Source organism: Crocodylus porosus, unplaced genomic scaffold (genome assembly GCF_001723895.1).
Source record: "Crocodylus porosus isolate Cpor-Errol unplaced genomic scaffold, CroPor_comp1, whole genome shotgun sequence".
Taxonomy (NCBI): domain Eukaryota; kingdom Metazoa; phylum Chordata; order Crocodylia; family Crocodylidae; genus Crocodylus; species Crocodylus porosus.
In genome coordinates this window covers 13670862-13696622 of record NW_017728913.1, presented here as the reverse complement: position 1 = coordinate 13696622, position 25761 = coordinate 13670862, and the positions used below count along the sequence as shown (strand labels likewise).

Below are 25761 nucleotides of genomic sequence, written 5' to 3'. Positions count from 1 at the left end.
TGCTGACTGATCAGGGTGGTGGTTGCTGAAGGTTGGGGTGGCTGTGGCAATTTCTTAAAATAAGACAACAATGAAGTTTGCCGCATCAACTGACTGTTCCTTTCATGAAAGATTTCTCTGTAGCATTCGATGCTGTTTGATAGCATTTTACCCACAGTAGAACTTCTTTCAAAAGATCATAGATCACCATAACAAATATAATAATAATGAAAAAGTTTGAAATATTGCAAGAATTACCAAAATGTGACACAGAGACACGAAGTGAGCAAATGCTGTTGGAGAAATGGCACTGGTGGAAAAATGGTGCTGATAGACTTGCTCGACGCAGGGTTGCCACAAACCTTCAATTTGTAAAAAAACGCAATATCTGTGAAGCGCAATAAAACGAGGTATGCCTGTAAATGTTTTTGAAGAACACTCCCCTAATAATTTATACCTCAAGCTATAAAATGTATCAAGGTGTTCTGAGGACAAATATGTGAATAAAAATGTATGCTCAGGATTTCCGTCTCCTTTGAGGTAATGCAGTAAGGTCCAATTGAGGCACATTGGCAGGATAACTTGATAAAACTTCATGTTTTACTACCACTCTTGCTGCACCAATGCTGTGAACAAAAGATTTCTCTTCTCAGTGCCTTTATTCTGGTATGGTTTACTATCACTAACTTCATTTGAATAAGAGCAATAACAATAAGGAGTAAAGAGCGTTAATTTTTAACACTTGTTTTGTCTGAAGTAGAAAATGAAGTGCTTTGTTTATAGGTTACAAAGATCAAGTATAACAGACTAGTAGATAGTTCTGTCTAAAAAGATGTTACTTCTTTATAATTACATTTGTATGTGTTGTAAGGCACATAGGATTCCAAAATATTTTCTCCTTCTCAGATAAAATATTCAGGGAAACTATCAGGTTCAATTTGGCTGACTCTGTCTTTGGATTTTTCTAAAAGACCTATGCCAGGTAAAAATAATATTTAAAAAAATATTCCAAGTAGGGACAATTTTAAAGCAAATAAGTATTCCCTAGCAACACTATGCTTAAGGACTTGACAGCAGTTGACTAGAAATAAGCTAAAATAATGGAAAATGATTAGTCCACTTCCATTACACAAGCTAATAGAAATACAGCTATAAATGTGAACCAAGTAAATACAGTTTTAAAACTACTTCTTCCATGTATTAGTAATAAGTGTGGTTTTGGTCTCTACAAATAGATCTCAAGATTCTTGAGAAATACTGAACAAAATGAGTAGCATTAACACTAAAAATTAAGCTGATCCCAGGTAGTTCTACAGGTGTTATTAATGTGATACAGACTTACTGCACAGTATAATACTTTACAATAAGCCTTCCCTGGGAGCATGTCTATATGTACACCTTATTGGGAGCAAACCTGCTCCCAATGGGAGCAGCCAAGTACAGGACTGCTCCTGCCCTGCTCTGCCCCCCTGCAGCTGGCAGGGAGAGCTTCAGGCTCCCCTGGCGTGCTAGCCCAGGAGCTGGCAAGGTACATACGGGCCAGTCCTGATGTGCACAGGGCCAGGAGAGCTCTGCTGTCTGCAGTGGCAGCTGTCTCCTGCCGTGTGCTTATCAGGAGGGGTCCTGATGTGCACAGGGCCGGGAGATAGCTGCTGCTGTAGCCAGCAGAGCTCTCCCAGCCCAATGCACATTGGGACATACAGCTGCCAGTGAGTCCCCTTCTGTGGGGAGCCAGGAGCCACACAGTGCTGGGATGGAGGTGGGGAGGGAGAGCAGAGAGTGACTTATCCCAGCACTGATTGGCTGTCAGCTCCTGGGGTGCAGCTGGGAGCTAACCAGTGCCAGGACTGGGGACAGAGAACTCCCCCTCCTCCCCTGCATCCTGTGGCACCCTGCTGGTGTGGCTGACTGGGAGCAAATTTGCTCCTGGTCAGCATCTATATGAGTGCTATTGGGCAGTCACTACTGCACATTTTATCTAGTACCTGTGCAACAAACTAATTTGTTGCACAGTGATTTACTACATGCACATGTAGATGGTGACACTTTACTGTGCACTAAACTATGTCGTATAGATGCACTTCCTGTGTTTTTAACTTAAAGTTACACTTTAATCTCTGCATATTCTGTTTGTCTCAACTGCCTTCTCGCTCCGTTTTTCCACTATTTTAAAAAGAACTTAATGTAAACATTTAGTTTGCAATACCTGTAAATCACATTATTCATAATGTAGCTGGAATTTCATCACATTCTTAAAATGCTTTTAGCCTGTTGTTTATAAATATATATACATGCCTTATAATATTGATTATATTTCAAAGGATTTCATGGAGAGTGAGAATCAGGTCACATTACAGTTCAAAGTGGATCACTTGGGTAGAATTTTTTTTTAATCTGAATCATCACTGCTGAAGTAAGAGCTGTCACAATATTCTGCTGTGTAAAGGAATTTATGAATGGTTGGGTTCATCTTTGGTATCCAGTGTCTTGGCACCAAAAATGTTGAAAGGTTGAACAAATCCACAAACACTTTGTACCTGTCACTGAAAAATAAAATCAAATGTATTAATATTGTTATGTTGGCTTAAAGGAGCCATTACTCAACCCATACACAGCCTAATTATGGGAACCTAACCAGAAGACCTCCCTAGTTTTTGAGGGGTATACTGTATCAGCATTGCCCCAGAAAATTCTAATGGAAATGTCCATTAGTAATGTTTTCAGGTGTGTTTCATTGAGCATAGCAGCCCAAACTGGAACTGAATGCAAAAGGTTACTTTTAATTAATGTGATTACAGTATGGGCTTTTGTACCCTGATATTTTTTAGTTTTGAGCTACAAAGCACAAGCCACTCAGCAAAAAACTGCTTGGTTGCTGGTCAAAACCACTTGTGCTCTTGCTTCTATTTGTAGTCTATACATACTTCAAATTCTTTCAATTGACTAAAGTTTTAAAACATTTTGTAGGGCTTTATTAGTCCAAGATATTACTGTATTCAGACACCAAATTAAAACCTCTACCAACCCAGGTTCTGATTGTTTTATAAAATTAATGATAACTTGTATCTTAGATATCATTGCAGGGAGCTGAACTAATATTGGGACAGTTGCTAATATCCAGGTAGTTTGAAACTTACTACATAATATCTTATTCTGAAACCAGAAACAGGATAGCTACATTCCTGCAGTGATTTGGGTGGACAAAATAGCACTGCTGAATGACAGGGCAGTTTAATCCAGCCATCTGCAGTACTCTGCCAGTAGCAGAGAACACAATGTCTCCAGTTTAGGTAATCTCATTAGAGTTAAAGAGATTGTACATGGTGCAAAAGAATGATTATTTATTCATTTCTATTTTAGTGGTTTCTAAAGACCTTCAGGGTCAGCAGACCCCCTAGTACAATATGCTGATAGAGAATAATTGTTGTCCCCAACCATCTTAGAATCTATAGAGAGAGAAATACGAGAAGAACAGTGGACAAAATAAAATATAAAGTCAGGAAGAGGACAAGGTAATGATCTGATTAGTTTACTAAAGTAGAGGTAATAACATACTAGCTACCTAGTCATTGTTAAACAATTTGGACATTTGCTAACCACAAAACCTGCATGAGGTATATCAATTATGATTGGGGATCCAGGTTTTGTGTTCACTGCAGAAAAACACAGATTTTCTTTTTTAAAGGAGAAAAATCACAGATATCCCCCTTTAAAAGAGAAAAATGCAGGAAACTGTGGGCTCCCCTTGCAGGCTGGCAGAGTTCCAGGCTGCAGGGGGCTGCTTGGGGCTGCAAGGAGTGGTAGAAGGGCAAACAGGCAAGGGGCGCCACATGCATGTGCCCTCACACATGCACATGGCACCTGGGCAGCACTGGAAAGCAGCTTGCTCCAGGTAAGTCTACAGGGGTGAGGGATGGTCGGGGGGTTGGAAGAGGCACAGGCCACGCGGGGTAGGGGGGAACAGGCTACATGGGCAGAGGGGTGGCGAGGGCATGTGCCCCCTGAAATTTCTGTGCCCACAGCACGGCGCAAGGTTGCAGTGGGGCTGAACAAGCTCTGGAGGAGTTGTCTCCATGGCCCAGTGTGTGGGACCTGATGCGGAAAGGAGTGTCACACCACGCCACCATGGCTGCCAAGGGAACGCATCATATGCACACCCAGCAGCAATGGGGGTACAACTCCACTCTGCCGTCGCTGCTGCTCCTGTTGCACCACAACATAGCAGTGAGGCACTCTCTCCAGCACCAGCTCCCTGCTTCTGCTGGTCTGGCCTGGCTGCAGCCTGCACCCCACTGGGGACACAGAAATCTTGGTGGCAGGCACATGCCTTTCCCACTGCATCACCTCTGGGCCCCCCTCCACCACTTGACACACACCCACTCCCTTCCTTGTACACTGGGGGCTGGGAACAGGGCAACAAGGCCTGGGTGGGGGCTGTGGATGAAGAATGAGGAGCACCAGCAGGGCCTGGGTCCTGCAGGTGGGGAGTGAAATGCACCAGCAGGGCTGGGGGCCTGTGGGTTTGGAGTGAGAGGCACCAACAGGGCTGGGGGACTGCAAGTCAGGAGTGAGGGGCAGCAGCAGGGCCCAGGGATTGTGGGTCAGGAGTAAGGGGCACTGGCAGGGCTGGGGAGCTGTGGGTGGGGAGTGAGGGGCACCAGCAGGGCTGGAGGGCTGTGGCTTGGGAGTGAGGGCATGGCCTGGGGCAGGGCACCAGCAAATTACTGCACCAACAAAAACCTTGTGTTCATCTGATACCTATATATATAGTCATGTTTAATTTTAATTGTGAAAAAACACAGATTTGGGCAAGATGAAAGGTAAGTCAAGTTTCTCTGTTCTTACCTCACTGTTGAACGCAAATACTGGTAGCCTGATGATCCCCCTGTGCCAGCTTTGCTGCCAATCATTCTGTGCACCATGCAGACATGGTTATCTAGGCAAGACAAACCAAACAGCATGTGTCTCACTAAACTAAACAGTGCTGATAGTTCAAACACTCATTAAATCTGGTCAGACAGTGGAATGCATCCTATCATAATTTCATGTGAAGGACTCAGAGACATCTTAGGAACATCTTCCTGGGATTTCACAGAGAGGCTGACCCAGTAGGTCTGCAGGAAGATAGGAGCCCTATAGTATGCTGCATACTAGCTCAGTGGTATTTTTGGCAGCCATGTCACAAATTGAACCCTGTTAGATTCTTTTATCTACACAAAGGCAGAAAAGTATTTTGCGTAGTTGAGAATAGTCATGAGAAATGGGGAACAGAGGGTGCATCTACACAAGACATTTACTGCAGAGTAGCCTAGTTAGCTCAACAGTAAATGTCCAATATTAGGTTGCAGAAAACTAATAAACTCCATAGCAGGGTAGTACTTGTAGATACAAGTACTATCCTGCTGCAGAATTTTTTTACTCGGCAACACCGCATATGTAGATGCTAATACGGCTAGTTGCAGCACCAGGGTACTTCAGTGTGGGAGATGCTTGCTGGCTAGCCCCACAGTGAAGCACCCTTGTGCCCCAGCCAGTACTTTGGAGCACTTTGAGCTGGGTTGGAGCAGCCTCAGGCTGGCAGGCTGACTCCCCTGGGCCTTCTGCCAGCCAGGGCTTCTCTGATCTGGCTCAGCATGCTGTGGTCCCAGCTGCACATGTAAATGCAGCATCCAGGAGCAATAAACTCCAGTGTGATAAGTGTCAGAATTTATTGCGTCACATTAATAGACACATGTAGATGTGCCCACATAGTAGTCCTTTAGATACAAATGTTGACCAAACCTTAGGCACATCATGGAAGTCTTCTGTTTAAACTATGGTAGGTGATAGCCCTTACATACTTACATACCAGATATTAAGGAGGTAGCACACCTCTGTTTTTAGCCAAAAAAAAGTTTCCCTCAGAATAAAAGAGAGAGTTCTTTAGAATTTCACGTAGGACAAAAAAATGTTGATACAGTTGGAAAAAAGGGAAATTTTCTTATGTTCCTATAAGATACTCTATGATAATACAGGATTGAAACTTACATCTCCACTTTGTCATAAGTATATCCATATCCATAAGAGAAGTTAGAAGTTGAAAGGGAACCTGGAAGCGAGGCTCCTCTCTTGAAAAAGTAAAATCCAAGACATCAGAAAATCACTTATCTTAAATTATTCTAACTTATCAGTTATTGTTTTATAATTCCATATTTGTCTAAGTGTGCAAGGTACATGTGTGTATTTTTCCTAAATTTGTGGAAGCAAGTATTCCAGTAGGTTCTTCCACCTTCTCAACATGTTGGTTGCATTCTGTTTCATGTTTGTAACAATATGCTATTAAAAAACCTAAAGGACCAAACTACAGTACATATTCCTAAAACAGACTTGCATTTGAAGCACTCCAAATTCCAGTCTAGTTAGAGCTCTATTTAGATCATTTCAATATCATATGAACATACAACTCTCCCATGCTCGAGTGCTTCAAAATCATTGTGACAACATCTAGCGGTGGTGTTTTTTGGTCAGCAGGCATGACGGGATTGCTTCCTTCTGTGGCATCCCAGCATGGTCTGTTCCCCCCAGACAGCTGGAGAGCAGAAACTCCTGCTTGCCTGTTGCTCCTTTCCATGGTGGGGGTACAGTGGGAAGCAGAGCACTGTAGAAAGCTGGAGAGCTGAACAACCCTTGTCACACTCTGCTATAGCATACATGTTTCAGGAAATACTTCAAAAAGAAATGCTTCAAAGATATTCTTCATTTTCTAAGGTCCCCTCTATACATGCAGGCAAAAGTGCAATGGGATCTGATGCATGATTCACACAATCATACCTCCTGCCATACCACATGTGCATGGCAGGAGGCTTGACTGGGATCACACATTAGATCTCATTATGCCTTATTGTTGATGCAGAGGGAGGCTGATCCTGGACTCCTGCACTAGCAAGAAGCAAGCTCCTCTGGCGGGAGCCCCATGTACCCCAGTTGAACACCACAGGAGCAATTTCCCCCACCTCACACATACCCACACTCCCAGGAGTGTGCAGAAACCTCTGGAGTCTAGGGGTGGAAACTCCTGGACCCTAGGTATTATGGCAGCCATGATCCTCAGGGCTCTGGGGGTGTATAAAACCCCCAAACCCTGGGGACTGGCTGCCACAATCCCTAGGGTTTAGTGGCTTTATGTTGGGCATGGTGCACCCTGTGACTAGGAACTCAGTCAGCTAACAGAGCTCCCACGCAGAGGGAAAACTCTGGTACACATGCAAATCAAAGCTTGAGTGCAACCAGTTGTAAAGTTAGTACACATGTTTAAGGTTTATCATTGCTTGGAGCTTCTTACAGTATGATAGCTACTTTGCACATGTAGGTAGTCTCCAAGTAATTGAACAATTAACCAGGTAATTGTGCAATACCTGTAACATGGCAAGGGGGCCTGAGGATCATTTTTGAAGTACCTCAGCCATATATGTTGGTATATTCACTCACCAGAGTGCTTCAAACAGCACCCCTACCCAGGGCCTAAAGTAATTTCCCAAAAAACTAACTGCAGTAAACTGATTCCACATTGTTTGTATACACAATCTGCAGTCTATAATACATTACCTACCCTTCAGGACTCCATCTTCATGTTATGTATACATTTATGAGCATTACCCCAATAAGCATTGGAGAAACATCACTTGGAATTACCTGTAGAAGTAAATCATTAAAGCTCCCTTCAGTGCTTTGTATGACAGTCTTCTTTCTCCTGCAAAGATATACATTTTTTTAATGTTAATTTTTTGGGGAAATTCCAGTATACAAGAAATAAACTTAAAGATGTTCTGTTTATAAGCCAGGGAGTCCCATCGGGGTAACGGAGGCAACGCTCCATTGTTTCATTTTTAATGGCATGAAAAGGAGGCAATGAGTTCAGCATCATACTCTACCTGCATTTACCTCCAGGTAGCTCTTGGTGCCCATTGGATAAGAGGCTGTGTAGGGCACACTGGAAGTGGAAATGGTAAGTGGAAGCCCACCACCCTCACCTGAGATCAAACCCAGATCCTTCCATTCCATAACCAGGCACTCTATCAACAAAGCTGCACAGCTCCCCATAGATTAGAAATGCAAAAATAAATATGCTAGATAGAAAAACAAGTATACATTGTCATCTTTCACTCCCAGAATTCTTTCTTCCAGAGCGACTGTGCCCTGAATTCTACCATTACCTGGAAATCCCCCTATCACGATAAATGAGGATGGAAAAGCAAAATCAAAACCTTTTGAACCTATTTATTTTTTATATAATCTTAAATTAGTTTTCAGCAAGAGTCTGGTTATTCTTATTAAACTGTATTTTTTTTATAGACTCGACTGTAACCTACCTTTACTAAGAAGATGTTCATGGCGTTTTTCATCAAATAATGAAAGCAATACATCTTTTTGCTTTTGAAGTTCAGCCAGCAGGTCTTCTTTTTCTTCTGACTCTGGTTTGGTCTTTAAAATACAAAACAAAACAATCATTTGTTTCGGGAAAATGTGAAGTTCCTGAATTATCTGTTATAAAATTGTGGATTTTAGCATTACACCTCTAGGAATGTATGCATTAAGTTTAAGAAGGATATCTACTGACTATTAGATGTGCCACTGTCTATGCAAAGCATGATTATCACAAAATGCCCCTACTTAGACATATGTAATTAGCCCTTTGTCACATCCTATTCAAATTAATATATGGACAGATGCATAGTCAATTCATTTTTACTTAAAAACAAAATCCATCCCTCACCTCCATATTTTAAAAAGATATAAACTTCCTTTTAAATTTTAGAAACCATGATTTTGTGATGAAATATTTATACATGCATGTGCGCACACACACACCAAAACAAAACATTACTAAAAATTAAATGCCAGAATAGAGTGACACTATGTTCACATATTTTCAGTATTTTTGTACATCTAAGTATTTTACACTAAAAAATACGCATTTTTTCTCATGGTAATCTACACGCAGGTATCCCTCATTGCCATATCCTCAAAGGACAACCTATTAAACAATTATAGAATTCCACAGCTCTGCTTCACAGTGGTACATAAAAGCATTTCCTCCTGCTTTGATCCCCGTGGACTTAAGAGTTTTACTCTGATCTGCAAACACATGGAATACAATTCTGCTATCCATATAATCAACAACAAAACTTCCACTGATTTCAGCGGGTCTCAGTTTTACTCTTACCCACTCCCTGGTCCTCCAACCCCCTTTTGGCAACAAATATCACCCAAAGTACCACACATTTTAGATTTGTTTAGATGCTACTTTTTAAAGGGGCTTAGAGTTGCTTGAAAGGGGTGCACAATTCTCCTTAGAAGTTGCTGAAGGCTGAATGATTCAAAGAAAAGAAACAGAAAGTGAAGATGGAATTAAAATTCCAAGATTTTTCTGGTCATACACTTATCACTCGATCAAGAATATCTACCTGGATCATTGCAAATTCTTCTTCTAGACCTTCAAAAACATTCTTTTGAAATTTTCCCCAGAAATCAAATTCTTCTTGCTCAAGTCCTGGTGTTCTTTCCAGCCATGCCTTTATTAAAACAAAGTTTTATGTTAATGTGTGATATTTAATACATTTTGGCATAATTAAGTAGCATAATATAATTATGCTACAGTGTTTATATCAGTATAATTCCTGGTGTGGGTATTCATTACTGAAACATTAGGGTCTACACTGGGATTTCAACTGGTATAATTATGCCCAGCAGACAATCTAGCAGATTCGGAATTACTCTTAAATAGCCACAGAGTTGGAGACAAAGATTCGCCAGTTGTAGTACCTTCCCTAGCACAGGCTCCTTCTAAAGACCTGGTTAAGTCACCTCAACTTCTTTTGCTGTCACTTCTTCCTTTCATAAAGAGGATAAAGTACTACTCTATCTCACAGAAATGATATAAGCGTTAGCTTGTCACAAAAGTGTGCTGAATATGAAGAGCCTTAAACAGAGGTGACTGATTATTTTATTGTATTCAAATATGCATTCACTGGCAAAATAAGCATGCATTAATTTAGGAAACAAAAATAGATATAGCAATCCTTGATCAAAAGAATAAATTGGTAAATTCTCTCTGTTTTAAGTCTTTGACTTCTTTTGATCACTGAAAAGGAAGTTATGCAATAAAACTTCAGAAATCTTTGGTAACGTTCCCTTTGAAGAGGACACCATTGGCTTCCATTTTCATCTAAAATAGGTTGATTATTACATAAAAAGGATCGGTAGTCTGGACACATTCATTAATGTAATTTGCTTCTATGCATTAAGTTTAGTACCTCTAATATGAGGTACTACATAAAGGCACATTAGCCCACACTAATGTGCAATAGCAAAGGCAAATTTTTTCTTGTGATGCTCAATGCACAGTAGACTAATTTTATTGCTCATTAGCATGTTTTTTATGTGATGTGCTCATATGCAGTAAAATAGGCTACTGCGCATTACACCATCTGGTGTAGATGTGCCCAGTATTGATAGAAAATTATATATGCCTTGGAAACTGATTATCTGTGAAAGTGTATGTCATATTAATCCATGAAAAGTTATATAAAAGTGGTATATGTATGTGTATAAGATAGTGTACAAGTGTGCATAAGAGACCATGAACATGCACTTATTGCTCCTGAATAATAGTTTCCTTCTTAACTTTTTAGAGTGAAAAATTAAACTTGCCTCAAAATAAATGTCAATGACATATTCTGCCAACGTCCCCTTCCCCCGCCCCCCCATGTTGGGTTGGCACTTATCTTTTTCCCTTACACTTGGATACACAGCGGTGAGGACATTACTTGTTCATGGAAGAAATATTTCACAGTTTTCTCATTGTAGAAGTAGTCTATGTCCATGTGAAATGAAACAAGTGTACTTATGACATAAATAGTCAGCAGATAGGCAGAATATTCAGAATTCCACAGGGAAACTTATGTGTTTAATATCCAATTATATTTTTCAGGTAACAAGAAATTATTAAGGGTCAGTAACCAAAACAATTTGGATTAGTGAAAAACCTTAATCTAAAACTGTAAGAAAATCTAAATAGCCAGATTGTTTAAGAAATTGACAATTCTGTTATCCTCTTAGTGAAAAGAATTTATCATTGAAATCAATTGTAAATCTGCATGGGAAGCAATACAGAACTTAATCTTAAATCACATCCAAGGCAGATGATGTTTCTTATATTGAAATGGAAATTATATTTTTACATTCTTATAATATTTCTTATACTGAAAAGGGAATTAAAAAACAATAACAACAAAGAAACCATTACCTCTACTAGTTGCAAAAGTGTTGATTCCTGTTCTGATTTAAGCAAGAGTTCATAATCTTGTCCCTTGAAGTTATCACGATAATGTCTTCTGTTATAAGGGACTCTCAGACTCTGCGGGACACCAATCTTATTCTCTAATAATCGAAACTGTAAGCTCTGAAAACCTGATGCTGGGCTCAAGTATTCTCTTGTGATTAGAAAAATATAAAACAGTGACATATTATTATAAAAATATGCAGAGTTCCTAGTCCTAATTTATATATAAATTAAATGTTATTGATAATTAGACACGTGTACTTATTAGAAATAGATTAAGTAGATTCTGATATAATATTGTCATTTACTTATTTTGTTGAAAGCTTGGGAGTACAGCCAGATCTGATTTTTAAAGTTTTTAAAAGTAAAACAACAAAATAATATGAAAACATTTCTTTAAGGAGGAAATGTCATTACAGTACAAGTTTTTTTTTTCTAAATAGAATCAGCAACTGCATCCTGAACAGAAAGTAAGAAAGTTGTTCTTTCTGAATCTTTAAAATGGAGAAGAATAAAGTCTAAAATGTTCATTAGAGTTTATATTATTTTATAAATAGGAACTAGTATTCTTTTGGACAAAAAAATAAGGCAGGTTTTGTGATGATATCTACTTTGCTGTCTTTTTCAAAAGGATAGACCTATGGCATGCTGGAAGAATTAATTTGTAAGCACAGCACAAATGTAAGAGATGGAGGAATTGGCATATATGGGACTGAAAGTCATTGATTTGATCATATTATAAGAAAATATTGATATGTACCTTATGATTATAAAGGCTTATTTTTTAAATAATATGCAGAAAGTAATTATTCCCCCACCAAAGATGATTAACCCATTGATTTTTCACTCCATTTATTTAAAGGTATAAAAGTTTTACTATAATAACTACTCAGAACCTCAGAGACACGTCCACACATGCAGGCACATGCACTTGCAGCAGCTCAAAAAGAAGTGGTGCAAATCTGAGCTGAGGCTTTTTGCCTAAGTGCACATGCTGGACATGCACTTTGGTGTGGGGCAAATTGTGCCACTTGGGGCAAAGCAACCCTGCTGGCTCCTTCTAGAGCTACAGCCCATTGGTACCTTGGGACACTACCCATTCTGCCAGCTGGACTGCTAAAGCAGTCCTGAGTGTTCCCTGCAACCTCTACCCACTGCAGCAGTCTGGTAGTGGGTGCTGCTGCCTGGCTGTGATCTGCTGCCACTTGCATGCGGCCCCAAGACTGCATGCCTGCCAAATCCAGATAGAGACTGCATGGACATTAAAGGCATGTACAACTATGGGCCAGCTGCCAGTGGGCTGTGCCAGCCCAGGTGGCTTTTGTGCAGCACTACTGCCATGTCTGCCACTGCCTGACCATCTGGGAAGCTATCGCCCAGAAGATGTTTTCAGGGTCATGGCCTGCTTTGAACTGTCAAAGCATGTCCTCCTGGCCCCAAGTGGTCAGGAGGTCAGCCACCTCCAGCTGGGTCCTAGGTGCCAATTCTGAGCAGGCTTCTCTACCTGGGACCTGCCACTTGCCTCACTAGCAGGAATTCTGGTGTTGCCTTTTTAAAAACTGCAAAATCCCTGATAAAAAAAATCCCAAAGTCACTCTTTAAAATACCCCAACATCCATGTTCTTTCACAAGTAAAACAAAAGAACACTAGACATACATATATACAGAAAGAGAGAGATCAAATCAGTTGGGCAATGTTTTATTGATATATTTACAATTTTAAAGCAATTTGGAAGCCTACCAGTGCCTCCATCTTCATAATAAAATAAATTCTAAATATCTATGCAGTTTGGCAGTGACTTTTGCTTTTTTGCCATTGAAAAATCAGAGGTGCACTTACCCCAATTGCTCACCAAAATGTGCAGCACTGAGCAGCACTGATATGTCAGTGTCCTGCCCCTGCCCTTATCTCTCACTCTCAACCCACAGCCTGCCCCCCGCCCCAGTCCCCTCATTCCTGACCCACAGGGCCAGGTATGTGGGTGAGGGGTTTGTGGAGATAGTTTGCGGGTGTGGGGTTTGTGGATGGATTGTGGGGGAACTAAGGGTGTGGAGAGGGCATATGGAAGGCTGCTCAGGAGAGGTGGGTCCCTGCCCCCCGCAGGGCACATCCCTGCTGCACAGCTCATGGACTGCTCCCCTGACAGGGCCACAGCCTCTCTCAACAGGGGCCACATGCCCCCTCCCCAACATGGCTCAGGCTCATGTGTCCCCCACCTGGCCTCAGCCCCCACTCACTCCCTCATCCTCCCATTGTTTCCCTGCCTGGTTGCAGTCCCTGATCACTGCCCCACCCAGCCCCAGCATCCCTGCATTCACAGGCTGCAGCAGTGGCTGTTGGGGTCACTGGGACCTCATGGCACAGCCCCCCCACATGGCAGGGGGCAGTGGGGATTGGCCCTATCCACCTGGCACGTGCTGCCAGTGCTGCATCTTGCACAGGTGCAGCCTGGCTTGGCAGGGTACCGAGGGTGAGCCCTGCGGGGGGGGGCTCTGCCACAAGACTCCAAGTGGCCCCGATCACTGCTGCCACTGCTGGTAAGCTCGGGCCATGCAGGGGGAAGGGGCTAGGGACAGGTGGGGAAGCGATCAGGGAGGTGGGGAAATGAAGGGGGAGCAGGGGATATCAGGAGAAATGAGTGGAGAGCAGGGAAGAGCAGGGAAAAGGAGGAGACAGCAGGGAAAACAAGGGGACAGCAGGGGAAATGATCAGGGAAGAGGGGAAACGATGGGGGAGCAGAAGACAGGGGAAATGGGAGAGATGGGGAGAGCAGGGAAAACAAGGAGAGAGCAAGGGAACAAGCAGAGGACTGGAGACGAGCCCCTGGGGATGAGCTGGAGATGTTGCCCTGCTCATCTCCAGCCTCCTGCTCATTCTTCTGCTCATCTCCAGCCTCAGAAAGCTGGAGACAAGCAGGTAAATGAGCAGGAAGCTGGAAACAAGCAAGGGAATGTTTCCCAGCTCGTCTCCAGGGCTCAACTCCATGAAGGGCGGGGGGAATGCATGGGGAGCAGGGGAATGAACAGGGAGTGGAGGAATGAATGGGGAGTGGGGGGAACTCACAGAGAGCTGGGGGAACAAATGGGAGTAGGGGGAACAAACGGGGGGATAGGGCCCCGCATGGGTCCCCTCCCCCTTTCTCCAGCCCCCCAACCCCCTACTTACCTGCCACAAAGCCGGGTCCAGGTCCTTGCAGCCTGCACCACTGCTTACCCTGCAGAGGCAGCATGCAATGGCCAGCCATAGAGACACTCTGGCTGGCTACAAGAGCGTCTCTGTGGAAGACTGAGCCTCCAGTTGCCTCAGGGCATGGTCTGGGACCATGTCCTGCCATGCTTTTTTCACCCCCCCCACAGTATTTTTTTACCCCTGGATATCCAGGGGTCTAATTCTACCCCTGTGCTGCAGATTTGTAGTGTGGGGAACATTTTTTGTTCCCACATGTGCCTCTTGCAGTGTCTCAGATGGGTTTGAGACACTGCAAGAGGCACATATGCATGCATCTGGGCATGTCCCAGGAGTTTATGGTGGGTTCTAGAGTGGCAGTAGAAAGAATTAGAAGGTAGAAAGGAAATGAAGTGTACAAGAGATGGATGGTGTGACCATATTATAAGTCACATGGGTATTGTATTTAAATGGAAACCAAAGAGAAGTAGGAGAGTTCATGGAACAATGGTGAAGTTTAGGGGTAGGAGCAGAGGACAAGACGAATTTGTAGCTTGCAAACATTTGGAGATACTGGCAGCAAATCAGAGGGGCGCCACCGTCCAGGGGGCACTGAAAACTCAGATCAAACTCCCTCAGCTCTATTTCCCTCCTCCCATTCTGAAAAAAGTTCAAGGCTACAAGACTGCTAAGACAGAAGTTACAGAAGACACTCTGTTTTGAAACATCTTCATGCAATGAGGGATCAGATTTCTGCCTGATAAGCCATTTTTAAGCAGTCTGCAACCATGCATTTGTGTTCGGTCATGGCTATAAACTGCTTTCTATTGCCAGATCGGGCAAAAATCGTCACTTCTATCTGTGCCTGAGCTCATTTTGAGCTACTTTGTGCATCTCTAGACCAGCAGTTCTCAACCTTTTTTGTACCAGGACCCATTTGTAAACATCAATGGCCCGTCCCAACCCAGTGCCCTCACTCCTGACCCACTACCTCCCACCCCCAGGACCCAGCCCCAAGTGTGTGGGGCAGGGGGTGGGTTGTGGGGCAGGGTATGTGTGTGGAGGGGGTATTGGGGGCCCAAAGCAGCCCCTTGCAAGCTGGAACTCTTGCCAGCCTGCAAGGGAAAAGCCATGGTTTTCCACATTTTTCTCCATTAAAAGAGAATCAATTTTTAAAGTTTGCCCACAACCCTTTCATATATTCTTGCAACCTACTTTTGGATCTCAACCTATAGGCTGTGAAACACTGCTCTAGATGATGCTTTTCTTTTTTTGTTCCATATAGAGATAACCTACCTAGGGTTCTAAAAAAAATTTAGCCAGAGCAACACAAAGTTCATGTAGAGCTAGGCTGGTATTTCTACAGTACACTACAGTGTGTAATGTAAATATTCCCATAATCCTTCTATTTATATGGAGCAGGCTCTGGGTTCAAACCCCATTGTCAGCTCTAGTGAAGGCAATTGTGTAAGTATGGATTTATTAGGCATGTAATAAATTGTACCTGAAATCAAAGAAGTCCAAGGCAGTCATTGTTTCCAGAACTGTAAATTGTTCCACAAGTAGCTTAAGGATCATTGAAATCCTCTGCATTCGCGTAACAACCTTGAGCATGTTCCTCTCATCTTTCACCTTATTAAAAAAAGAAATACCCATCAAAACCACATTGCAAAAAATAAATTTCTTTACATTCTCCCTCTATCTCTGCCTCAGGCTTTTACCAAATGCCCTTCATCATAGTATGTAACTATTAGGGCTGTGCAAAACGTTGGAAGCCAACTGGATTCAGAAGAGATTTGGCATGATTCGGGGACCGAATCTCTGAATCCAAATCGAATTGGAAGCCAAATTAAAAGCTCTGAATCTATTTGAAGCATCTGACTCAATTCAGAAAATGATTCAGAAAAGATTTGGTGATTTGGCCATAGATTAAACCAGCAGCTGACACAGCTGCCTCCAGCTGGTAAGTCTGTTGGGGTTGGAGGAGGGGGGAAGGAAGGGGTGTGAGGGAGAGAGAGATTGGGGCTGTAGCTGGGACAAGCTGCCCAGTCAAGGTGGGGGGTGCAGGACTTCTGGAGGGTGCACGGGATGCAGGCACACCCAGCACTTGGAGCGGGGGCTATGCCCTGTTGTCACTTGCCCAGCCAGGGCAAGGGACTGGGATGCAGGTGCGGCTTGCTCCAGGCTCAAGGGGCCAAGTGGCAGCAGGTCATAGCCCCTGCTCCCAGTGCTGCCATGTATGCACCCTGCACCCCACTGCACCAACTGGTAAATGGCAGCAGGGCAAAGTTCCTGCTCCCAGTGCTGCCGCACCCACATCAACACTGGGAGCAGGGACTGTGTCCTGCTGCTGCTTGCCCCCTTCCACCTGGAGTGAGCTGCACCCACATCCTGCTCCCTCCCCCACCCCAGCTGGGCAATCACCAGCAGGGCAGAGCCCCCACTCCGAGCACTGCTGTGCCCACATCCTGTGCCCCCTGTGACTGTTGGGCAAGTGGCAGCAAGGCATAGCCCCCCACAGCTCCCTCCACACAGATCCGGGGGGCATACACACAACCCCGCCACCCCTCCTCACCCCACTCCCCTCCCAAAATAACACGCCCCTCCCTGCCCTGGCTGGGCAGCTTGTCCCAGCCCCAATTCCACCCTCCCCATGACCTTTCCCTCTCCCTTCCCACAACCCCAACAGATTTACCAGCTGGAGGCAGCTGTGTCAGGTGCCTGTTTCGTCTATGGCTGAATCTCCAAAGTAGTGCTAAATCTTTTGGATCTGATTTGGCTGAATCAAATCAGGACAGTGATTAGAATCTCTAGATTGAATCACTGTCCTCCAAATCAGCTGAATCCAAACCCGAAGTGAATACCTGCTGCTTCGCACAGATCTAGTAACTATCTTCTACACAAAATCAAGAAGCAGCACTATGAAGTCATGTATCATATGCAGAATACTAGTTGTCATACTTTTTAAAACTCTATACGTGTTTTTTTTCAATACACACTTTTTTTCTTCTTTTTTCCTTTTGCTTTTACCCAGTGTGAAAAGGAATTTATAAAAGGTGCATTACTTTAAGTAAATGTTTTGGTAAACATTTTTTAATTTTCAGAATGCCATCAACATATTGTAGTTCACTGAACAGCACTATTTTTTTTGTTAAAAATATTGGGCAAATTGTTTTTTTCCATGGTCCAATTCTAAACAATGCAATTAATTTATATAATAATCATTAACTGCTAGATCTGACTTACAAGATTCAATTTAACCAGCTGATCTATATCAGGGGAAGCTTAAGATAAAGTTTTTCACTTTATCAATGCATCGAGTCTATTTCATATCTGACAATTGTCAATAAATGCTCAAAATATTCCTCTCAGACCTGCTGTTTTCAAAGATCATACAATCATTTATTCTTTTTTTGATATTTCCTCTCAAATGTGGTCATATCATAACTATACATTGAAGACAGCTCTGCTTCTTGTTTCTAGTATTTGGAAAAATATATACTAGCATTCAGTGCCACCACACAGATTTTAATTTACACTTTAAAGAAGATTCCAAGTTAGAAGGAATATTTTCAAAATAAAAATATAATCTTAAATAATTTATTAAAATGAATCAATATCCCTTGAATCCTCTCTTATCCATATACATATGTATATGTATTTTAATTGTGTCCCTATTCCTAATAATTTTTGGCAGTAAAATATTCCCAAGGCTAGCATCCACAACCCATACGAATAGTGGTGTCAGTATGTGTATGTAGTTTGGCCAACATAGTGTCTCCAGGGCTAAATACAGACAGTCAAAAAGCAGGATGCTGAATTATTTCAGTCTTTATAGGTTAAGTCTAAGCTGCGTAGATTGAAATGATAAGCAGGAAAACAGACATTCACTTTTGATTCCTGAAAGCAGTCACATGCCTGCAGTGGCTCAGGAGGGGGTGCGGTGGGGGAAGGGATGGAGATGGGGGGGTGCTAGAATACATTTTCCTGCTCAGCTGGAGCAAACAGTTTGGGCCAAGGCTAGCCCACCCACCCAGTGAAACACAATTTGCCAGGGAGGTACAAAGCATTTTGGGATGCTGGGAGACTGTACGTTAACTTGAATCTGGAGGGAATCTGGGACAAAAGTTAAATAAACTGATTTAACCTAAATCAGTTGAGTCTGATCATGAGTGACTGGTGCCTCCTCAATCTGGAGGGGCACCTGCAGAAGCTACTAATAGTGGTGGCCCTGTTGGGGGGGCACCAGCCCTACTGACAGCATCAGTTTTAGCCATCAGGGGGCCACCAGCCCCATGGGGGGGGGGCACATGCACCCCCATGCACCCCCTACCAGTCGTCTATGAGTCTGATACTGCATCCATCCAGGTTTATCTTAAACTGGTTTCAGCCATTTTGAAAGCAGTTTATGTGCACTGAACTTCTGTTGTGTTACAGATTCGAACCGGTTTCTGATCACTTATACTGGTTTATATGTAATTTCTGTCCCTAGCCCATGAGCAATCTATGAGGATCAGTCACTGTAGAAAACAGTCCTTGAAAAGTACATGGATTTACAGATCAAAGTTTCAATAAACAGTTGTTACTTAACTGAACTTCAGCCTTAAAAACACAACTTTTCAGGTTTATGTAATGTTGTACAACTCAAACATTTAAAAATACACTCAGATTTGCTTAGTTAAAATATGTGAACATAAATTACCTTGCCATTTTGAAAGATCACTCGAACAGAGTCCAATTCCCATAGAATCTGCTTAAACCAAAGCTCATAAGCTACAATAAGAAAAACAGCATTTAGTTTGTTATTGTTACAGGTCTGCAAAAAGAAGTAAGAAAAAAATATAGGAGGTTCAGTTATCTCCCTGTTTACTGTTAAATCTTAATTTGAAATTAATGCTGCATGTCCCTAAGATTGGGGGAAGAGTTTTGGGGGAAACTCTGTCTTTTCTCATAAGTCTTGTGTCTTAGGTCCCTCATCATTTTTGTTGTTCTGTGCAGGACTCTTTCCAAACTGTCTGCATCCTTCTAGAATTGTGGCATCCAAAACTAGACATAGCACTCCAGGTGAGCCTCACCAGTGCCGAATAGAGCAAAAGAATCACTTCCCTTGATTAGCAGGTGACACTTCTGTGAATACAACATAGTATGCTGGTAGCTTTTTTTTCCACAAGAGCACACTGTTGGCTCATTTTTCAGCTAATGGTCTACTGTAACCCCCAAATCTTTCTCTGTTGTACTGCTCCATAGCCAATCATTCCCCAGGCTGTACTGTGCATGCAATTATTCCATCTGAAGTGCAGGGCATCACAATTATCTTTGTTGAATGTCATATTATTGATTGCAAACCATTTCTCCGGTCTACCCAGGTCATGCTGGATCCGAGTTCTACCTTTCACTGTGTCTTCAATGCCACCCAACTTTATGTCAACTGCAAATTTGCCAATCGTGCACTTGGTTCCATCATCCAAAGCACTAATTAAGACACTAATCAATACCAGACACAGGACGGACCCCTAGGAACCCACACTTGATACCTCCTCCAAAGTAGACATTGGGCCATTGATGACTGCTTATTAAACATTAGGGCTGTGCGAAGCTTCGTTCCCTGATTCAGCTTGATTCAGTGGCCAAATCTCCAAGTCCAAATCAAATCATAAGACCCTTTAATCTCTCCAAATTGAATTGGAACTCTCTGAATTGATTCAGAAAGAGTCAGTGATTTGGACATAGACACAATTGTAAATGTGTTTTCTACATACCGCAAGGCACCAGGCATCTCATGAATACTGTGATGGTGGGGCGGATGGAGTGTCCCACAGGAGCATGTGGGGGCTCCCCAGCACGCTCAGCAGCAGACCTGGAAGTGAACCAGAAGCACTTCTGAGTCCACTGGGGAATGTGCTGGGCCCCCCCCCATGCCTCCCTGGCTCAGTGACAGGTGCCTCCTGGGTCTGGGGGGGGCACCTGGGGCTGCAGGGGGCAGAAGTATTTCTGGTCCACTTCTGAGTTCACTGCTGAGCATGCAGGGGACCCTCCCATGCTCCTGTGGGATGCTCCATCTGCCCCAGTATCACAGCATTCACAAGCCGTGCCTGGTACCTCAAGGTATATAGAAAAAATATTTAAAGCTGTGTCTATGACCGAATCACTGATTCTCTGGATCAGCATCAAATCTTCAGGTTTGGAGTCAGCTGAATTGAATTAGGGACAGTGATCTGAATCAACAAATCAAATCACTGTGCCTGATTCGGGCTGAATCTGAATCAAATATGGCCAATTCCGCACACCCCTATTGAACATGATCATGTTTTAAACAGTTGCACAGTACTTATAATACTTTCATTTAAGCTGTATTTCCTTAGCTTATTGATGAGAAAGTTATAGGAGACAGTGTCAAAAACCTTGCTTAAACTCCAGATATATCACATTCACTCTCTCCTCCCATCCACAGAATCTGTCACCTTATCATAGAAGGTAATCAGGTTGGTCAGGCATGACTTGCTCTTGATTAATCTATTCTGGCTGTTCCTGACCACTTTGCTCTCCTCTAGGTGCTTCACAATAGATTCCTTGAGGACCATGATCTTTCCAGGTATAGTGGTCAGGCAGGCTGATTTGTAGTTCCCTGGACCCCCTTTATTCAAGATGAGCATTATATTTGTCCTTTTCCAGTCATCTGAGACCTTACCCAACCTTCATGAGTTCTCAAAGAGGAGAGCCAGGGACTCTAAAATTACCTCAGACAATTTCTTTAGTACCCTAGGGAGCATCCCACCCAACCCTGCCAACTTAAAAGCATCTAGGCCCTCTAAGTAATCCCTAACCTGTTCTCCTTCTATGAAGCTATTTGTCTCCTTCCCGATCTTTGCTGCTAACTATACTAATCACCTGGTAGCTGTTCCTATTTGTGAAGGCTGAAGTAAAAATGAATTAAATACTTCAGCCTTCTCTGCATCATTTGTAACTAGACTGCCTTCTGCATAGTACCTATGGTTTCTCTGGCCTTCCTCTTGACATACTTTTAGAATGCCTTTTATTCCTTTTTTTCGTCCCTTGCCAGCTTCATCGCAAATCATACTTTGGCATTCCTATTTTTTTCCCTGCATGCCCATGAGATATTCTAATGCTTCTCCATAGTCCTCTGATCAAGTTTTCACATTTTATAGAATTCTTTTTGAGTTTCAACTCATTCAAGAGGTCACTGTGTAGCCAGGTTAGTCTCCCATTGCACTTTCCAACATTAGCTCTTTCTGCCCAGTTTCAAACTTCTGCATGTAAGGCAAATGTGATAACCACTGCACTACTGAAACCTAATCAAGACCACGTCAGGGCTGCAGTCTTGAACCCAGGGTCCTGGCCTGATCAGCATGGATGTCTACCCCAAACCACCACCACACCTTGACAGTGTCAGTCCATTACCCTAATGATGTAGAGATATACAAGCATAAACTTATTGGTAAGTGAGTGGGTGCAAAAGCTTGCATTTATTTAAGAATTAATAACTGCATCTGAAATGTAGAATAAGCTTTATATGGAATATAATGGCATCAAATAAAGGATGTAGCAAAAGTATGCTGAATAACAATAGTCTTGTTCTCTCTTGCAGCTTACCTTGATGGGTCACAATAAAAAGATGCTCATCATGGATTTTATTTCCTTTTTTTTCACTCTGAAGCTCTTGAGCATTCAATATTTTGTCCAGCTAAAAAAAAAAAGCCAGTTATCATCCTAGTACTCTGATATTGATTTTAAACAGTTTTCCCCTCAAAGAAATTGAAATGAGTTTTATAAGAATGTTCAGGTCTTCACTTGCATTTTATTCATTTTGAATTTTAACTGGAGTTTCACTATTGCTTATGTTTAGGAATAGAACATTTAAGTTTTTTAAAAAGATACATTGATAGATTCTTCCAGCCACTCTGGAACTGCTTGCAAAGTAAAGTTTTATTTGGAAAACATCACTTTTACTAGGGAACTTTAGAACTTCAGTCTCCTTAGCTGATCAAAGAGAAGGTTAAGATGATTGTTTTTTCAGTCCACCAAAGATTCCCAAATATGGAGTCAAAGTAGAAGGTAATACAACCCAGGAGACAAAAGTAGAACAAGAGCTAATGGGTTTTCCTGGTATAATTTATTTCTCAGTGAAGGTAAGTAACCAATCAAGCAATGTGCCAAAAGTTATGGTTAGAGACCTACCAAATACATGATTTTTTGGATTTCGTGGATTCCATGAAATCTGGCATTGCCTGTGAAATCCATGGTTGGGATACTTACTGAGCACTGTGGCAGCTTGTCAGGGTATGGGAGGGGGACTGCTGCCTGCTCAAAGCTGCTGGCAAGTTGGCTGCCAACTCTGCCCATCGCTGCTGATTGGCTGCAAGAGTTGCCTGTCATGTGGCCCTGCCCCTCTCCACCAAGCAGTGACAAGGGGTAGGGCTGCATGCTGGAAAGCCCTTGCAGCCAATCAGCAACAGGGGGTGGGGTCACATGACAGGCAACCCCTGCCAACAATCAGCAGAAAGGGGTAGGGCTACTGGACCCCCTCAGCCAATCAGAGGCATGGGGAAGGGGGGGGAATGCAATACTGTCCACCCATAAAAGACTGCCTGAGCCCATGTTTCGCCCATGAAATCAGGAGGCAGACCCTGTGAATTAGGTAGGTCCCTAGTTATGGTGGATTCTTCGTCACTCAATATATTTAAGTCAAATTGGATATTTTTAGAAACTGCACACTGTAAGTCTCCCAAAGCATTGGGAGGAGGAATTAATTCAGGAAAACCTTAAGGCACTGGTATTCAGGAAAGCAAATTAAATAATCACAGTAGTCTCTTCAGATCTGAACATCTATTAATCTAATATATGAAAGAATGGCAAAAATCTAGCCCAGTATAGACATTTAGACCTTCCTCTGTTGTTTTAAGCAATATAGTTCCCCAAACCACTGGAACCAGCTTTTTCATTCAAAAAGAAGAGGAAGAAATGTGAAAGTAAAACAGCCAATGTATTCGACAAATCACATGAATGAAATCCATTTTCAACAAGACAGAGGTCCTAAAGAAAAATTTTGTATGACCATGTACGCCTAGACTATCATAATGCACATGCACAAGGTGATGATGGTCAGTGCAACCTTAATTTAGTGTTTGCTCTGAAATTGCCAAACTATTAAGTGCTTGATTTTGTGATCTCTCTTAATAAATGTTTTTAATGAAATTACATAAATATGAGGATAAATTAATCTTTCACTTACAAATATAATAGAGCAACTCCACTGACTTTGACTTGCATCAGTGCAATGAATGAAAAAGTGGGTCCAGGTATTGATTTTAATCACAATGTAATGACCAATTGTAGCTGCACACTGTGTTGAATATTTGCCTCTTGGTAATTTTGCTAAAAAAATTGCTTATTCTGCTTTACCATGATTTAACAGAATGGTGTATTATATGCATCTCAGTGTAACCCTCTACCTCCATTTAGCTCACCCTATAATTTAGCTATAAAGAACTAAACTATTTAATGTCTAAGAAAAAGAATAAGAGACAAAAACCCATTACAGTTAACTTGTTTTCCTACCAAGTTAAGAAGAATGTAAGCATCCCATTCATATGAACAAGGAAGTGTATGGCTAAAAACATGGGAATTTAGTAATGTCACACTGAGAAGTAGATTACCTGCTTGTGAATATATCTGGAAAGCTGGAGTGAAACAGGGATGACATCTGATTTACTTGATAACTCTAACTGGCCATTTGCTGACAATGGGAACAAAAGTGCTTATTTGTCATCTCTCAAGTTACTACAGGCATCAGGGCAGTAACAAAACCCAGTGTTCACACTTACTTGTAGATAGTCTCCATAGATAAGCCCACCTTTGCTGGCTTTGTTCAGCCCTTCTTGCGACTTGTCTTGTCCCTCATCTTCCAAAGACAGCTTATTAAAATTGAATCTAGGAATATAATAATTGGATGAAAAAGAGAAAATATCAGATAAACCATGTTGCACTGAAGATAAGTGCACCTTAAATATAGATACTGCTGTTTTGGCAGCTCTGTTTCTCAAATACATATAATAAGTAAAATGAACAGTAAACATCCAGCTGTAAACATCAAAAATAGGTAGCCAATCCCTGTAATATCTAGGTACGTTAATATAGAGTCCCTTCTAATACCCAGTGCTTGAAAGATTTCTTAGGTAGCTAGCTTTTCTTCAGAGAGGATAATTTACACAATTATTTCATACTTTGATAGTCAATATGCATATTGGGAATTTTAGCCGATATTTTACCTGATATTTTAAAGCGTTTTACCCGAGTTTTACCTGATACTTAAATTGTTAATTCATATAATAGAATAAATAGCAAAAATATACTCACTGATATTTGTTCCCCCAAAATGGACACCCACTCATGGCTCCAGAATCTAATAAAGCAGAGTTACATTCCCTAGGAATATGCTCTATTAAGGTTCCCAATTCTACTGCAGCTTCCTTTTATGTAACCTGATCCCAATGCATAAGCCAATCAGCTACTGCTCTTATCTGCCCATCCCTGCCATTCAGTGGTGTTACAGAAACTGTCCTGAAAGAAACGTCAGCAAATACATGTTTTGTTAGCTGTCCACTTACTTGAATCACCCAAAACAAGAACAGCTGGAATACTCTGTTTTGTTGAATGCCATATGCATTTTCAAATCAGTCATGTACTTGAGCCCTGAAAAGTAATACAAATAATATAGAAATGAGTGAGAGCTCTGAGCACAACCTGAGAGCAGCCTTGAGCCCTAACATTTGAATCCTTGGATGTCTGAGATAGAGGTACAATATTTTAATCTTGAAGTCAAAACATGAAGGCAGCTTTATGTAAGAAAGAAAGGTGAAAAGTACATTAGGGGAAAGAGTTAAAAAAAGAGTAAGTATTTTAGTGGTGGGCTGAATCCTGCCAGAAGTAATATTTTTTCTAAACAAAAACAAAAAAATGAGTCATGCACACAGGCTTCCTGAAATTATAGTGAAACATTTATTGTATTTCCTCTGTGATTTAATACACGAAGGTTCCTTAATACTTGCAGTATCTTCTCATGTGAAAGTCACAGTCATGTTTGTGTACGTGTGTTACTCAATTTTGTTAATCATCAACTTAACACAGTGGAATAACTGCCGTGCATTTAGAATACCCCTATGTTTGTACAAGTCCAGTCCCCTGCATTGACAGACACCATTTATCCAGAGTCCTAAAAATCATCTCCAACCACTCGCACACCACAACTATAAAGCACAGCACTATAAAAACTTAAGAC

The 25761-nt window shown here is 42.0% G+C and overlaps 1 protein-coding gene across 1 annotated transcript; it reads right to left on the bottom strand.

The window, feature by feature from the left end:
- Positions 1-2024: 2024 nt before the first annotated feature.
- TDO2 (tryptophan 2,3-dioxygenase) lies at positions 2025-24945 on the bottom strand. Its single transcript, XM_019534514.1, has 12 exons — positions 24840-24945; positions 24308-24413; positions 22077-22167; positions 19168-19238; positions 15970-16097; positions 11264-11450; positions 9423-9530; positions 8328-8439; positions 7651-7708; positions 6007-6086; positions 4825-4915; positions 2025-2522 (listed from the first exon to the last, which is right to left on the bottom strand). The coding sequence occupies exons 1-12, from the start codon at positions 24872-24874 to the stop codon at positions 2369-2371; spliced, it is 1221 nt and encodes a 406-aa protein (XP_019390059.1). The 5' UTR covers positions 24875-24945; the 3' UTR covers positions 2025-2368.
- Positions 24946-25761: the final 816 nt, after the last annotated feature.

What these genes read in the sequence shown, in the direction of transcription:
- TDO2 (XM_019534514.1), bottom strand. Translation starts at nt 24,874, where the DNA reads ATGAGTGGGTGTCCATTTTGGGGGAACAAATATCA. An exon ending in TTGGACTTCTTTGATTTCAG is followed by an intron (nt 11,451 to 15,969) that starts GTACAATTTATT and finishes TCTAATCACAAG; the next exon opens with AGAATACTTGAGCCCAGCAT. An exon ending in TTAATGATTTACTTCTACAG is followed by an intron (nt 6,087 to 7,650) that starts GTAATTCCAAGT and finishes TACTTTTTCAAG; the next exon opens with AGAGGAGCCTCGCTTCCAGG.